The 18,166-nt window shown below is 44.1% G+C and overlaps 1 protein-coding gene across 1 annotated transcript in view; it reads right to left on the bottom strand.

Moving 5' to 3' along the window:
• The window catches only part of LOC311105663 (neprilysin-like), a gene marked incomplete at both ends in the record, with an annotated part of 78,082 nt that overhangs the window by 40,337 nt on the left and 19,579 nt on the right, over positions 1-18,166 (bottom strand). The window contains 2 exon segments of the mRNA XM_084147878.1: positions 4,905-5,066; positions 5,143-5,178. Of these exon segments, the coding sequence (XP_084004004.1) occupies positions 4,905-5,066; positions 5,143-5,178 (198 nt within the window).

The following is an 18,166-nucleotide window of genomic DNA, read 5'->3' as shown; positions in this document are numbered from 1 at the left end:
AAAAGGGTTATTTCTCATTTAAATCACCTGAAAGTAGATATTTTCTTTCTTCAGGAGACACATCTCCGCACTTTCGACCATTCTCGTTTAAAAGGAGGGTGGATGGGTCAATCATATCATTCCAATTTTCGTTCTAAAACTAGAGGAGCAGCCATTTTAATTAGTAAAAACATACCGTTCGCAATGTCAAGTGTAGAGGCAGACTCAAGAGGCCATTACATTATTGTAGTAGGAAGACCATATAATACACCTGTTCTCTTGGCTACCATTTATGCACCAAATTGGGATAACACTTCATTCTTCACAAACTTATTTCCTAATACTAGGTGGTGATATGAATTGTGTACTGTCGCCCAATCTGGATCGTAGCTCTCCTAAGGTATCTTCGTCAAAGACAGTATCCACAATTCAGCTATTTCTTAAGACATATGGCATATGTGATGCGTGGCATTTCCGCAATCCCACAGCTAGGGAGTATTCTTTTTTCTCACCAGTTCATAAGACCTTCTCACGTATATTATACTTTTTCCTAGACAATAGATTTCTGCCACTTATCACGGAGTGTGATTACCAAGCTATAGTCATTTCGGATCATTCTCCACTTACCTTGACACTACTTACACCAAATACACAGCCTAATTATCACCCTTGGTGGCTTAACTTACTACTGCTATCAGAAGAAACCTTTGCTGCTTTTTTTTTCATCTCAAACTGAGCTACACTACCGGTCAAAGGTTTTAGAACACCTACTCATTCAACGGTTTTTCTTTATTTTTACTATTTTCTACATTGTAGAATAATAGTGAAGACATCAAAACTATGAAATAACACATTTGGAATCATGTAGTAACCAAACAAATCAAAATATATATTTTATATTTGAGATTCTTCAAATCTGTTGATGTGCCCTTAAGCAAGGCACTTAACCCTAATTGCTCCTGTAAGTCGCTCTGGATAAGAGCGTCTGCTAAATGATTCAAATGTAAATGTAAATGAGGTAGTCACCTGGAATGCATTTAAATTAACAGTTGTGCCTTGTTAAAAGTTAATTTGTGGAATCTCTTTCCTTCTTAATGCGTTTGAGCCAATCAGATTAAGCAAGTGCAATATTCAACACCTAGTGGAATTTACAAATAAAATCTTGGATATGGCATATTCAAGCTCTTCTTCCGCAGATTTACTCAAACAACGTTTGACACTTCAGACAGAGTTGGATCTTCATTCAACTTGACAAGTTGAAAATCTAATTAGTAAAAATCGACACAAAAATTAACTTGGAGAGAAATCAGGGGAAATGCTATCACACCAGCTGCGTCAGAGAACCGCAAATCAAACCGTCCCTGAGATAACTGACGAGGTCATTTAGAGGTCAATTCATGCTGTCATAACTCACAATTACACACTTCGGAATCCGCTGGTAATGCTACCTTACTCGACACCTTCTTTGAGAACTTACAGTGGCTTGCGAAAGTATTCACCCCCCTTGGCATTTTTCCTATTTTGTTGCCTTACAACCTGGAATTAAAATTGATTTTTTGGGGGGTTTGTATCATTTCATTTATTGTGCTAACGCTAGTTAGCAATAGCTCCAGAAACTACATTCAACTTCCTTCAAACGGCACGCAGAGGCATAAAAATGGTATCGATGATTTCATCTGGACTCTTGGTAAGTAGAAAAAGGTATTTATTGCCAAAATGTCTCTCTTTAACTAATGGTTATGGTTCGATTGGGTGATCCTAGATCCATGCGTATACGCAAATTCTACCTGGATAAATATTCTGTGTCCTAAATCATGTTTCAAACTTTCTCCAACTTTGACTTCCTCTTTACCGGCCAGCAATATGCATAACCCTATCTGTACACATAGTTGAGCACACACATTCACTTTTGACCCTGAATGCTATAAGACACACACACACACACACACACACACACACACACACACACACACACACACACACACACACACACACACACACACACACACACACACACACACACACACACAACACACACACACACACACACACGCCACTGTTCCAGATGGAGGATATGGAGCAAGGAGAATGAATAAGGACCATGGAAGCTGACTGACTGGATCCTCCAGGACCATGGAACCTGACTGACTGGATCCTCCAGGACCATGGAAGCTGACTGTATGGATCCTCCAGGACCATGGAAGCTGACTGACTGGATCCTCCAGGACCATGGAAGCTGACTGACTGGATCCTCCAGGACCATGGAAGCTGACTGACTGGATCCTCCAGGACCATGGAAGCTGACTGACTGGATACTCCAGGACCATGGAAGCTGACTGACTGGATCCTCCAGGACCATGGAATCTGACTGACTGGATCCTCCAGGACCATGGAACCTGACTGACTGGATCCTCCAGGACCATGGAAGCTGACTGACTGGATCCTCCAGGACCATGGAAGCTGACTGACTGGATCCTCCAGGATATAACAGTAACCACACAACAACAAAAAGACAGACAGACATAGCAGCAGGTACACACACAGGCACATGCGTGTGTGTGTGTGTGTGTGTGTGTGTGTGTGTGTGTGTGTGCAAGCCATGTCTGTGTTGCGTTTGTCTGTGGTTACTGCATGCGTGCACACACACAGCATCCCACATCCTGTTCTACACTGTAGGGGCTCTTTAACAGATGGTAAATGTCAGTCAGGATTTGAAATGCAATATTCTTCCTATTGCACAAAGCGCGTTTCATTGAATTTGATACGCCCTGAAAAACACCACATGTGGATTCAGTGTGCCGCAGCAGAAGACTGGACTATCTGGACAGGAATGACAAAAGAACAACCCCCCTCCTGTTATCTTTTCATACAGTTTGTTCGTGTGAATTTTGTCTTAACCTTGACTGTTATTCGCTGGGACATTGTCTACCCGTCTGTTACCAGGGTGGGCTTTTCTCCTGACAGCGTTGTTCTGGTGATAATGACGTCTGATAGAGAAAGTGGAGACTGATAGAATTACAGTAATCAGAGACATAAACCAGAGAATCAAAGACTCACAGACACCTTTTTAAAATCAGGCTTTGGCAGTGGACAATCATGCCTATTCACTCAGACAAATTAGGACCCCCAAGAGTACTCTACCGCTAATTATAGTACGGTTAAAAAATCCATACAAGTTCACGACAGACACTTGAGATGTCAAGAGATAGAAAGGAGAAGAGAGGAGAAGAAGAGGTAGAGAACATAACAGAGGAAGGAGGAGGAGAAGAAGAGGTGGAGAACATAACAGAGGAAGAAGGAGGAGAATAAGAGGTGGAGAACATAACAGAGGAAGAAGGAGGAGAATAAGAGGTGGAGAACATAACAGAGGAAGAAGGAGGAGAATAAGAGGTGGAGAACATAAGAGGAAGAAGGAGGAGGAGAAGAGGAGAGACAGCAGGAAAGATAAAGGGGTGATCCAGAGTGTGATTGAGGGAATAGAAAGTGATGAGAGGTCGACTGTAAAGTAAGCTAAAAGAGAGGGTTGATATTGCCATCCGTAAACACCTGTCTACCATTATTCAGACTCATCTTGGATGAAGAATATCTAGGATTCTTATCATGTGCACTGTAGGGGCTCTTTAACAGAAGGTAAATGTTCTACACTTAGGGGCACTTTAACAGATGGTAAATGTCAGACAACCCCCTCTGCCCTTCCACTTGGTCAGCTTGCTCAGGATTCCACTGGCCTTCTCAAAAACCTGCAGCAGGTAACGTTGTAGGGAACATGTAACTCAGCACTGACACACACACACCTCCCACCACCCAGGTGTAAGGGGACCCATCCTGTAAATCCACTGTCAAGATGGAGCTAACAAGGTGCTCATTCCTGGTCAGACGGCAAGAGCCACATCTGCATCAGAGACATCACCCTAGCAGGTGTTAAAGGCATCCAACTATTCTAATCAGATCGTGCTTTGTCCTCTATGCACCTTTTAAAGGAAATGTTCCTGCGTTGGTGGAGACCGCATTCACAGTAAAACGCTGTATCTAGATGCCCCCATTAACACCAACGGCTATTCATAGAGTCCCTGTCTTTCCCTGAAGGACAAGCTGCTTTAACCCCAGTAAATCCTCCAACCACACCAAACCTAGCCCCCCCTCACTCCCACCTCCCGGCCAACAGATCCAAACCTAGCCCCATCTCACTCCCACCTCCTTGGCCAACAGATCCAAACCTAGCCCTCACTTCCACCTCCCTGGCCAACAGATCCAAACCTAGCCCCATCTCACTCCCACCTCCCTGGCCAACAGATCCAAACCTAGCCCCATCTCACTCCCACCTCCCTGGCCAACAGATCCAAACCTAGCCCTCTCTCACTCCCACCTCCCTGGCCAACAGATCCAAACCTAGCCCTCACTTCCAGCTCCCTGGCCAACAGATCCAAACCTAGCCCCCTCTCACTCCCACCTCCCTGGCCAACAGATCCAAACCTAGCCCTCACTCCCACCTCCCTGGCCAACAGATCCAAACCTAGCCCTCACTCCCATCTCCCTGGCCAACAGATCCAAACCTAGCCCTCACTTCCACCTCCCTGGCCAACAGATCCAAACCTAGCCCCCTCTCACTCACTCTCCCTGGCCAACAGATCCAAACCTAGCCCCCCCTCACTCACTCTCCCTGGCCAATAGATCCAAACCTTGTCCCATCTCACTCCCATCTCCCTGGCCAACAGATCCAAACCTAGCCCCATCTCACTCCCACCTCCCTGGCCAACAGATCCAAACCTAGCCCCCTCTCACTCCCACCTCCCTGGCCAACAGATCCAAACCTAGCCCCCTCTCACTCCCACCTCCTTGGCAAACTCACTGGATCCCAAAAAATATCTCTGACCTGGACACACACATTCTGCTTCCAAAACATTATGAGCCTGTGTGTCTCTAACCTTTGAGGACCACCTCCAGTTCGTCTCGTAGGATGTCGAAGGTGCTGTACCGGGAGCTGGTCTCTGGGATGATGTTCTTCTTCAACCAGCCTCCACAGGCGTACTGGTAGAAGTTGTCACACGGGTCCACATTGGCATCCATGTTCTCTATCAGACGAGACGCTGCACACAGACAAATACAGCTCATATTCTACCTGTGTGTGCGTGTGTGTGTGTGTGTGTGTTGGTGTGTATATACCTGACTGAGTGCAGTCCGCCGTGGTGCAGACACCATCTAAAAAGGGAAAACAACATAAATCTGTTTATTCGTCAATGCAAACTTAAAGGATCGTTATTTATTTTTTTACAAACAAATCTCTATTTGATGTAAATGGCATGTTATAGAAGGTTCCAGATAATTTTTTTGCGATTTCACTTGTTTCCAGCGACTCGAGTGATACATCTCCGTCCAGTCTAGCAGCAGGCTACACGGAAAATGGAAAAGCTGGCTAGGGGAAACAGCTCGAATCGCACAAAGTGGACTACAATGTTGCAGATAAAGTTCAATGACACAATTTCATGTGTACAACATCTAAAGATCTGCATCACTATACTTAGAGCGTTTCTGTTTCTAAAATGACGTATCTGGGTGTTTTTGGACCATTCGTATCATGTTTTTTTCAGAGCCCCCATACTGTACAATGAGGATGAGGAAGTTAATCGCTGGTTGGGGTAAGTTTCTCAAAACAATTGAAATCACAAAAAAAAGTGTCTGGACCATTCTATTAAGTTCCACTTAGATAAAAAATAGAGATTTGGTTGTAAAAAAGCGAACTTCTCCTTTAAGCACTCTAAATGTATATTACATCATCCAGAATATGTTGAAGATGGATCACACTGTCACAAACCTCAAGATACTACAGGACCTACGCTACCAGTCAAAAGTTTGGACACACCTACTCATTCAAAGGTTTTTCTTTACTTTTAAAACATTTCACATTGTAGAATAATAGTGAAGACATCAAAACTATGAAATAACACATATGGAATCATGTAGTAACCAAAAAAGTGTTAAACAAATAGCCACCCTTGATGACAGCTTTGCACACTCTTGGCATTCTCTCAACCAGCTTCATGAGGTGGTCACCTGGAATGCATTGCAATTAACACGTGTGCCTCCCTAAAAGTTAATTTGTGGAATTTATTTCCTTCTTAATGTGTTTGAGCCAAATCAGTTGTGTTGTGACAAGGTAGGGGGGGTATACAGAAGATAGCCCTATTTGGTAAAAGACCAAGTCCATATTATGGCAAGAACAGTTCAAATAAGCAAAGAGAAACAACAGTCCATCATTACTTTAAGACATGAAGGTCAGTCAACACTGAATATTTCAATAACTTTTAAAGTTTCTTCAAGTGCAGTCGCAAAAACCATCAAGCGCTATAATGGAACTGGCTCTCATGAGGACCACCACAGGAATGGAGGACCCAGAGTTACCTCTGCTGCAGAGGATAAGTTCATTAGAGTTACCAGCCTCAGAGATTGCAGCCCAAATAAATGCTTCACAGAGTTCAAGTAACAGACACATCTCAACATCAGCTGTTCAGAGGGGACTGTGTGAATCAGGCCTTCATGGTCGAATTGCTGCAAAGAAACCACTACTAAAGGACACCATTAATAAGAAGAGACCTGCTTGGGCCAAGAAACACGAGCAATGGACATTAGACCGGTGGAAATGTGTCCTTTGATCTGGAGTCCAAATTGGTGATCTTTGGTTCAAACCGCCGTGTCTTTGTGAGACGCGGTGTGGGTGAACGGATGATATCCGCATGTGTAGTTCCCACCGTAAAGCATGGAGGAGGAGGTGTTATGGTGTGGGGGTGCTTTGCTGGTGACACTGTGTGTGATTTATTTATAATTTAAGGCACACTTAACCAGCATGGCTACCACAGCATTCTGCAGCGATACGCCATCCCATCTGGTTTGGGCTTAGTGGGACTAGCATTTGTTTTTCAACAGGACAATGACCCAACACACCTCCAGGCTGTGTAAGGGCTATTTTACCAAGAAGGAGAGTGATGGTGTTCTGCATCAGATTACCTGGCCTCCACAATCCCCCGACCTCAACCCAATTGAGATGGTTTGGGATGAGTCGGACGGCAGAGTGAAGGGAAAGCAGCCAACAAGTGCTCAGCATATGCGGGAACTCCTTCAAGACTGTTGGAAAAGCATTCCAGGTGAAGCTGGTTGAGAGACTGCCAAGAGTGTAAAAAGCTGTCATCAAGGCAAAGGGTGGCTATTTGAAGAATCTCAAATATAAAATATATTTTCATTTGTTTAACACTTTTTTGGTTACCACATTATTCCATATGTGTTATTTCATAGTTTTGATGTCTTCGCTATTATTCTACAATGTAAAAAATAAAGAAAAACACTTAAATGAGTAGGTGTGTCCAATCTTTTGACTGGTAGTGTATTAATGCACATCTCCGTGAACAGAACTGAATGAAATGTTTGACTTGGTTGAATGAACATTTGGCTCATGAGAGCACTCCGTGGTTTATTTGTAAGGAATGTTTGGCATAATTTATGTCTAATCCTTGTTGATCGCCTTCTAGGAAATAACCAGGAGGGAGCCCATGAACTTTGCTTTGGTTTCCTGTGCTGTAATGAAGGGATTACAATAGAACAGGGTTTCCCAAACTCAGATCTGCTGTGATTCATCAAAAGACCAATTAGTGTCAAAATATCAGAATTGGACTATAAATGGCAATATGGGATCCTTGGGACGTCCCTACCCTAACCTTAATCCTTACCCTAACCATTTTAAATGTCAACTTCAATGGGGTAGGGATGTCCCAAAGAGACCGGATAGCAAGGACCCTATGTAAAGGCAACAATTTTGGATCAGCCTTCTGTGGCTAATTTCTGTTTTGATTGCCACAAAAGGATCACTCCACACACAAACACACTCACTGTACTCCTCCTTAGGGTGTGTGAAACCATAATTAGACTCCGTTCAAAAACCAACAGTCAGCATTAGGCCAAACCTAATCAAAACCTCCAGTATTTAATGAAACGGAGTGAAACTCCAGAGAATACAGAATAATGCTATGAACATACAGCTCAGACGTGACTCATGGTACAACAGAATGCTTAAGTAAAAGCTGTATCCAATAAGCATATTGAAATTAATGATGTTCTAAATACAAACACTGCCCAAATAGACCCGTATGCATAAGGCATGAAGCGATCACGTATAGCAAGTGAAGCTAGCTGCTACATAGTCCTGCTGTGACTATGCTGTGTAACCACGCAAAACATAAAAAGTCCCTTGTCTGTCACGAATGTTGAATAAAATTATATTTGAAGTTACTCTGCCAATTGTCTGTGGGGTTGGTCCTTCAGTGGGTTGAAATTTGAGACAAAATATCCATAGTAAAGTATATATATAATACATTATATAATATCGTCTTTGTATCTCAAAATCATTGTAATGTGGTTAACCTTAACAATCTAAATGACAATTATACAAATATGAAATATAAAATTCAACCAGAGACCTTAGGTCATGGCTTGGCCCGCTACGCTATGAAACCTATTGCAGAGACTTTCATATTAAATCAAATCAAATCAAATTGTACTGGTCACATCCACATATTTAGCAGATGTTATTGCAGGTGTAGCGAAATGCTTGTGTTCCTAGCTCCCACAATGCAGTAGTATCTAACAATTCACAACAATACACACAAATCTAAAAGTAAAAGAATGGAATTAAGAAATATAGAAATATTAGGATGAGCAATGTCGGAATGGCATTGACTAAAATACAGTAGAATACAGTATGTAAACATTATTAAAGTGACTAGTGTTCCATTATTAAAATGACCAGTGATTCCATGTCTATGTACATAGGGCAGCAGCCTCTAAGGTGCAGGGTTGAGTATCTGGGTGGTAGACGGCTAGTGATGGCTATTTAACAGTCTGATGGCCTTGAGATAGAAGCTGTTTTTCAGTCTCTTGGTCCCAGCTTTGATGCACCTGTACTGAGCTCGCCTTATGGATGAAAGCGGGGTGTACAGGCCGTGGCTCGGGTGGTTGATGTCCTTGATTATCTTTTTGGCCTTCCAGTGACATCGGGTGCTGTAGGTGTCCTGGAGGGCTGGCAGTGTGCCACCAGTGATGAGTTGGGAAGACTGCACCACCCTCTGGAGAGCTCTGCGGTTGTGGGCGGTGCAGTTGCCGTACCAGGTGGTGATACAGCCCGACAGGATGCTTTAAATTGTGCATCTGTAAAAGTTTGTGAGGGTCTTAGGGGCCAAGACACATTTCTTCAGGCTCCTGGCACCACTCCGCCAGAGCCCTCTCCTCCTCCCTGTAGGCTGTCTCATCATTGTTGGTAATCAAGCCTTCTACTGTTGTGTCGTCTGCAAACTTGATGATTGAGTTGGAGGCGTTGGAGGCGTGCGTGACTACGCAGTCGTGGGTGAACAGGGAGTATAGGAGAGTGCTAAGCATGCGCACTTATGGGGCCCCTGTGTTGAGGATCAGTGTAGAGGAGGTGTGGTTTCCTACCTTCACCACCTGGGGGCGCCCCGTCAGGAAGTCCAGCACCCAGTTGCACAGGGCGGGGTTCAGACCCAGGGCCCTGAGCTTGATGATGAGCTTGGAGGGTACTATGGTGTTGAAGGCTGAGCTATAGTCAATGAACCACATTCTTACATAGGTATTCCTCTTGTCCAGATGGGATAGGGCAGTGTGCATTGCGATCTGTGGATCTATTGGGGCGGTAAGTAAATTGAAGTGGGTCTAGGGTGTCAGGTAAGGTAGAGGTGATATGATCCTTGACTAGTCTCTCAAAGCACTTCATGATGAGAGAGGTGAGTGCTACAGGACGATAGTCAATTAGTTCAGTTACCTTTGCTTTCTTGGGTACAGGAACAATGCAAGTGGGGACAGCAGACTGGGATAGGGAGAGATTTAATATGTTCGTAAACACTCCAGCCAGCTGGTTTGCGCATGCTCTGAGGACGCGGCTAGGGATGCCGTCTGTGCCGGCAGCCTTGCAAGGGTTAACACACTTAAATGTCTTACTCACGTCGGCCACGGAGAACGAGAGCCCACAGATCTTGGGAGCGGGCTGCGTCGGTGGCACTGCGTTATCCTCAAAGCGGGCTTTGAAGGTGTTTAGCTTGTCTGGGAGCAAGACGTCGGTGTCCGCGACGTGGCTGGTTTTCCTTTTGTAATCCGTGATTGTCTGTAGACCCTGCCACATACGTCTCGTGTCTGAGCCGTTGAATTGTGACTCCACTTTGTCTCTGTACTGACGTTTTGCCTGTTTGATTGCCTTACAGAGGGAATAACTACACTGTTTGCATTCGACCACCCAGTCACCTTGCCGTGATTAAATGCAGTGGTTTGCGCTTTCAGTTTTGCGTGAATGCTTCCATCTATCCACGGTTTTTGGTTTGGGTAAATTTGAATAGTCACAGTGGGAACAACATCCTCTATACACTTCCTGATGAACTCAGTCACCATGTCCCTGTATACATCAATGTTATTCTCAGAGGCAACACAGAACATATCCCAGTCCGCTTAATCAAAACAATCTTGAAGCATTTATTCCAGTTGGTCAGACCAGCGTTGAATAGACCTTAGCACGGGTACTTCCTGTTTGAGTTTCTGCCTATAGGAAGGGAGGAGCAGGATGGAATCATGACTTGATTTACGGAAGGGAGGGCGGGGAAGGGCCTTGTAGCCATCCCGGAAGTGGGAGTAACAATGGTAGAGAGTTTTTGATGCGTGAGTACTACAGGCAATGTGTTGATAGAACTTCGGTAGCGTTTTCATCAAATTTGCTTTGTTAAAATCCCCAGCTACCATAAATGCGGCCTCAGGATATGTGGTTTCCAGTTTGCACAAAGTCCAGTGTACAGTCGTGGTCAAAAGTTTTGAGAATGACACAAGTATTGGTCTTCACAAAGTTTGCTGCTTCAGTGTTTTTAGATATTTTTGTCAGATGTTACTATGGTATACTGAAGTATAATTACAAGCATTCCATAAGTGTCAAAGGCTTCTATTGACAATTACATTACGTTTATGCAAAGAGTCAATATTTGCAGTGTTGACCCTTCTTTTTCAAGACCTCTGCAATCCGCCCTGGCATGCTGTCAATTAACTTCTGGGCCACATCCTGACTGATGGGAGCCCATTCTTGCATAATCAATGCTTGGAGTTTGTCAGAATTTGTTGGGTTTTGTTTGTCCACCCGCCTCTTGAGGATTGACCACAAGTTCTCAATGGGATTAAGGTCTGGGGAGTTTCCTGACCATGAACCCAAAATGTCGATGTTTTGTTCCCCAAGCCACTTAGTTATCACTTTTGCCTTATGGCAAGGTGCTCCATCATGCTGGAAAAGGCATTGTTCGTCACCAAACTGTTCTTGGATGGTTGGGAGAAGTTGCCCTCGGAGGATGTGTTGGTACCATTCTTTATTCATGGCTGTGTTCTTAGGCAAAATTGTGAGTGAGTCCACTCCCTTCGCTGAGAAGCAACCCCACATATGAATGGTCTCAGGATGCTTTACTGTTGGCATGACACAGGACTGATGGTAGCGCTCACTTTGTGTTCTCCGTACAAGCTTTTTTCCGGATGCCCCAAACAATCCGAAAGGGGATTCATCAGATAAAATGACTTCACCCTAGTCTTCAGCAGTCCAATCCCTGTACCTTTTGCAGAATATCAGTCTGTCCCTGATGTTTTTCCTGGATAGAAGTGGCTTCCTCGCTGCCCTTCTTGACACCAGGCCATCCTCCAAAAGTATTTTCCACACTGTGCGTACAGATGCACTCACACCTGCCTGCTGCCATTCCTGAGCAAGATCTGCACTGATGGTGCCCCGATCCTGCAGCTGAATCAACTTTAGGAGACGGTCCTGACGCTTGCTGGACTTTCTTGGGCGCCCTGAAGCCTTCTTCACAACAATTGAACCTCTCTCCTTGAAGTTCTTGATGATCCGATAAATGGTTGATTTAGGTGCAATCTTACTAGCAGCAATATCCTTGCCTGTGAAGCCCTTTTTGTGCAAAGCAATGATGACGGCACGTGTTTCCTTGCAGGTAACCATGGTTAACAGAGGAAGAACAATGATTTCAAGCACCACCCTCCTTTTAAAGCGTCTGTTATTCTAACTCAATCAGCATGACAGAGTGATCTCCAGCCTTGTCCTTGTCAACACACTCACCTGTGTTAACGAGAGACATGATATCAGCTGGTCCTTTTGTGGCAGGGCTGAAATGCAGTGGAAATGTTTTTTGAGGATTAACTTCATTTTCATGGCAAAGAGGGACTTTGCAATTAATTGCAATTAATCTGATCACTCTTCGTAACATTCTGGAGTATATGCAAGTTGCCATCATAAAAACTGAGGCAGCAGACTTTGTGAAAATTAATATTTGTGTCATTCTCAAAACGTTTGACCATGACTGTAGTTCCTTGTTGTGGTATCGGCTTGAGGGGGAATATACACGGCTGTGACTATTACCGACGATAATTATCTTGGGAGGTAATACGGTCGGCATTTGATTGTGAGGTATTCTAGGTCGGTTGAACAAAAGGACTTGAGTTCCTGTACGGTATCACAATCATTACCACCGCCTTTTCTTCTTCCCGGAGTGGTCTTTATTCCTGTTTGTGTGATGTACTGAGAACCCAGCTGGCTATATGGACGGGGACAGTATATCCTGAGAGAGCCATGATTCCGTGGAACAGAGTATGTTGCAGTCCCTGATGTCTCTCTGGAAGGAGATCCTCGGACCTGAGCTCGTCTACTTTATTGTCCAGGGACTGAACATTAGCGAGTAATATACTCAGAAGCAGTGGATGGTGTGCACGCCTCCTGAGTCGGACTAGAAGTCTACCCCCTTGTGGCTTTGAGTCAGTGACTCTTATCACAGTGATAAGACACCCTGAGTTAATGTAATGCATTCATTCATCTCAGTCACCAAAATAACAACTGATAATAGATGGATGTCTTGGAGCAGCCTCTGGGATAAATTGTATTGCCCTGGGGGGTACGAACAAACGATCCGATTCGGGAAAGTCGTATTTCTGGTCGTAATGCTGGTGAGTTACCGCTCTATGTAATAACACAAAAAACGTTCTGGGCTAATAATGTAAGAAATAACACACAAAAAAACAAAATAATGCAAAGTTGCTTAGGAGCTGCCATGTCTGTCGGCACCATCCCTTCCCCTATTACCGTCCGCAATTAAAACAATGTGTGGGGAGGCAGAGGCACAGAAACTCACATCAAGACCTTTGTCAGATAACACTGTTAAACAAATAATTTATGCTATTGCTAGCAAATCAAGAGGAAATTCTGACTCAAAAACTCCCCACCTTATGCTCTCACGTTAGGGCCGAGATTCCCATGCATTGACTTTTGTTCGCTATACATGTCGGGGACATATTGTTCCGTCTCACGATTCACAAGCATAAAAAAGGCACAGAGGCTGTTCAGTGTGCTGAATTGGCTGTATTGACAACAACAACAAAAATCAGATTCCATGGGATCGAGTGGTGGGCTATTGCACATCTATGGCTGGACTCTTGTCATAAATGTGTCTCCCTCTGCCATATGGATGCATTGCATGATACACCGAGAGCAACTGGCGGCAAAAGAGCTGAGCACAGAGCTCTGAAATATACTCCAGCAGGTAACTTTGATTGTAATTACATCGAGCCACGCATGTTCGCAAAACTACAGTGCATTCGGAAAGTATTCAGACCCCTTGACTTTTTCCACATTTTGTTACGTTACGGCCTTATTCTAAAATTGATTAAAACGTGTTTTTTTTCCCCCTCATCAATCTACACACAAAACCCCATAATGACAAATCAAAAACAGGTTTTAATACATTTTAGAAAATGTATAAATAAAAATCAGAGGATGTATCACATTTACATAAGTATTCAGACCCTTTACACAGTTCTTTGTTGAAGCACCTTTGGTAGAGATTGCAGCCTCAACTCTTCTTGGGTATGACGCTACAAGCTTGGCACACCTGTATTTGGGGAGTTTCTCCCATTTTTCTCTGCAGATCCTCTCAAACGCTGTCAGGTTGGATGGGGAGTGTCGCTGCACAGCTATTTTCAGGTCTCTCCAGAGATATTTGATCGGATTCAAGTCCGGGCTCTGGCTAGGCCACTCAAGGACATTCAGAGACTTGTCCCGAAGCCACTCCTGCGTTGTCTTGGCTGTGTGCTTAGAGTCGTTGTCCTGTTGGAAGGTGAACCTTCGCCCCAGTCTGAGGTCCTGAGTGCTCTGGAGCAGGTTTTCATTGATCTCTCTGTACTTTGCTCCGTTCATCTTTCTCTCGATCCTGACTAGTCTCCCAGTCCCTGCCGCTAAAAAACATCCCCACACATGATGCTGTCAACACCATGCTTCACCATAGAGATGGTGCCAGGTTTCCTCCAGACGTGACGCTTGGCATTCAGGCCAGAGAGTTCAATCTTGGTTTCATCAGACCAGAGAATCTTGTTTCTCATGGTCTGAGTCCCTTAGGTGCCTTTTGTCAAACTCCAAGCGGGCTGTCATGTGCCTTTTACTGAGGAGTGGCTTCCGTCTGGCCACTCTACCATAAGGGTCTGATTGCTGGTGTGCTGCAGAGATGGTTGTCCTTCTGGAAGGTTCTCCCATCTCCACAGAGGAGCTCTGGAGCTCTGTCAGAGTGACCATCGGGTTCTTGGTCACCTCCCTGACCAAGGCCCTTCTCCCCCGATTGCTCAGTTTGGCTGGGCGGCCAGCTCTAGGAAGAGTCTTGGTGGTTCCAAACTTCTTCCATTTAAGAATGATGGAGGCCACTGTGTTCTTGGGGACTTTCAATGCTGTAGAACCTTTTTGGTACCCTTCCCCAAATCTGTGCTTCGACACAATCCTGTGTCGAAGCACAGATTTGCTCTATGGACAATTCCTTCGTCCTCATGGCATGGTTTTTGCTTTGACATGCACTGTCAACTGTGGGACCTTATATAGACAGGTGTGTGCCTTTCCAAATCATGTCCAATCAATTGAATTTACCACAGGTGGACTCCAATCAAGTTGTAGAAACATCTCAAGGATTATCAATGGAAACAGGATGCACCTGAGCTCAATTTCAAGCTCAACTTTCTGTATCAGAAAATGCCTATGTAACAGACATGTATGGTCAACTGAATGAACTGAATGCAAGCATGCAGGGGAAATACAAAAACATTCTACAGATGTGTGACCGAATCAGTGGATTCAGATCAGAGGAAAGAATTCTTATTGGAGAGAGTCTTTCAAAAGCCAACCATGCCCCCGTCCCTCGGCTGTGTACGTTTCTAACAGAAAACAGCATCATAAAGTGTCCTACACGAGTGATGACTGCTCACGTCCAACGCTTGGAAGAACACTTTGGGACCTACTTCCCAGTCCGTTTGATTGTGATCCTGGCTCAGTTGACATGCCAGTAAGTGAAATCGAACAGCTGATGGAGCTGTAATGTGACCGAATACTGCAGACGGGTCATTCACGGGTCACTGCGGAGGAGTTGTGGTTTCGGACTCAAAGGGAATACCCTGCTGTCTCCCTCTGAGCATTAATGCCACATTCAAAACAACTGCGAACTCTGAACTGGGAACTTGGAAATCTCTGACTTCCGACTTCAGTGAGTTCAAGACAACGGGGAACTCGTTTTGAATGGTCATCCAACTCCGGAACTCAAGACTCTTTCTAGAGCTCCAACTTTCCGACCTGAAGGTCACTGAAGTCATGATTTGACCTCGTATTTGTGAAGCTGGATTCAGTACTCTTGTCTGCATTCAAACCAAATATCGATCCAGGTTAGATGTGACAGCAGAGATGAGGTACGCACTGTCGACCACTCCCCCTGACTTTGAGAAGCACCGACGCGACATGCATCAAGCACACCCATCTCATTAGTGGTGGTGAGATACTGTAAGAGACATTATGACTAATTTGCACTTTTTTTTTTTGACTGTCATTAAAAGTAGGTGATGGTGAGTTGAGAAGACAATAAGAAATACTGTTAGAATGTTTTGCAATTGACTGTGCGTTTTCAGATATCAAAATGGAGTCGTGGGCCAAAAAAGTTTGTGAACCCCTGATGAGAGGCAGAACACACACACACACACACACACACACACACACACACACACACACACACAAACACACACACACACACACATACACACACACACACAGTGACACACACACACACACACACAGTGACACACACACACACACACAGTGACACACACACACACACACACACACACACACACAGACACACACACAGTGACACACACACACACACACACACAGTGACACACACACACACAGTGACACACACACACACACACAGTGACACACACACACACACACACACACACACACAGTGACACACACACACACACACACACACACAGACACACAAACAGAGGGGTGCTGAGGCTCCTGCGGTGAACTAGCTCCCTGTGACTGTTTAAACATGTATCCACTATAGTAGGCAGGGCAAAGGTTTTTTCAGGACGTCTGGACTATTAGAAACGTACACAATTGTTACCCGGAGGAAAATGGGGGCGGGTCATACTTTTTAATTTCAGTCAGTGGGAGAGGGTTTAGTGGTTTGTTATTTAGTCCAGAGGAGGGTCATGTCACTTGTAATCGATTTAACAAAACGAACCACACCCGTCGCTATGGGCGGGCCATAGGGGGCCGAGCCCGCCCCCAAAAATGCTTGTGCCCCCCCCCCCCCCACTTGAGGGAATTTTTTATTAAATATACGTACTGTAGGCTAATAATAATTGTGCCCTGCCCTACCATGCATTTCATATGCCCGCCTTAAGACTGAGGTCTGGCGACGGGTCTGAAACTAACGCAATGTAAATCTAAGAGCTATAGGTTCCGGGGTCTGTCAGAAATATTTTTGCTATTTTCACATCCAAAAATTATCAGCGCAGTGCTGGCGGTGGCGCAAAAGGGCTGGGATATTATTAATAAACCAGTTGTGGGTGTGTCGAGGCTTGGCCTATCACTGGCCAATCAGAACGTGCTCCATGACTAAATATGTGGTTGCTTCAAGTTCTGTATTTACGGTCTTTTATGTTTTGCCTTGGAATCAACTCCAATTCCAATGTCAGTCCATTATGTTTTGTTAAACAGCTTACAGAAACGAAATAACAAAATGTAGACCCATCACATCTTTGCTAAATATGTTAACTTGAACTTGTTTGCAGTCAACATTGTTCTAAGTAATTGCGTGGCTTTAATGTGGAAATATATACATAGCATTCACACTGATATAGCTTAGCATGGACATGCCAAACGTTGTCAATAAGCAAGATACAATTCAATATTGTTAAGGCCTAAAAAGAGAGTGAATAATTCTAATCAAATTCTAAACAAAAACGAAACAATAACTTGTTTTAAATAGGCTATGTCTAAATACACTCACAGGCACCATCATTGCTCCCTGTGGGTATAAAATATTAAAACAACGCAGACTATGGAGGGTTTTACACACATCAAAACTTTTCACAGTAGCTGGACAAAGAGAAAGGGAGAATGTCTACACCGTCATACTGCTCTCAAATAGAATGTTCTATATACATGTTGGAACCATATTACAGATCACATTCACACTTCTCCAGAAGATGCATTTCATGCGCGCCGTGGCCGTTCTCACCACAAAACCAGGACAGTGTGAATCATTCTAATAAGTTTGGTTTTAATAAAATGTAAAATGTAATGATGTCATAAAACCTCCAGGATAAAAAAAAAAGACAACGCATTGCTGTTAAACCAGTCTTCATTATAATAGGCCTAGGATAACCGTAGCCTACGGAGGGATTTGGATTTTAAAAATGTGAAACGGGAAACAAGCAATTGTTACTGGAAAATAGCTTCTAAATAGAAGGATTACCACCGAGGTTCTCATCTCTCGTTTCATGATGGGCATGGACACATGTAGCCTACATCATGGAGGGGGTTTTACGCACGTCCAAAGAATCGCTAAAATAATGTTGGCCTGCGTACAATACATAAAAAGGGAATGTCAGCTCACTGTTTTACTCCTCTCAAGCCTGATCTTTTAATAAAGCTTTCGTGATTAAGATTTATTTCCAAGAGGTCTCACGAGCCAAACCCTTTATCGACGGTCTTGAGTTTTTTAAATGTTTCTAAATAAGAAGTATACAGGCACAAAAAGCACATTACTCTTGTTCCATGCACATATGG

Source organism: Coregonus lavaretus (assembly GCF_964263955.1).
Source record: "Coregonus lavaretus genome assembly, chromosome: 30".
Taxonomy (NCBI): Eukaryota; Metazoa; Chordata; class Actinopteri; order Salmoniformes; family Salmonidae; genus Coregonus; species Coregonus lavaretus.
Note: the sequence above shows the minus strand (reverse complement) of the source record. Positions and strands in the feature narration are given on the sequence as shown.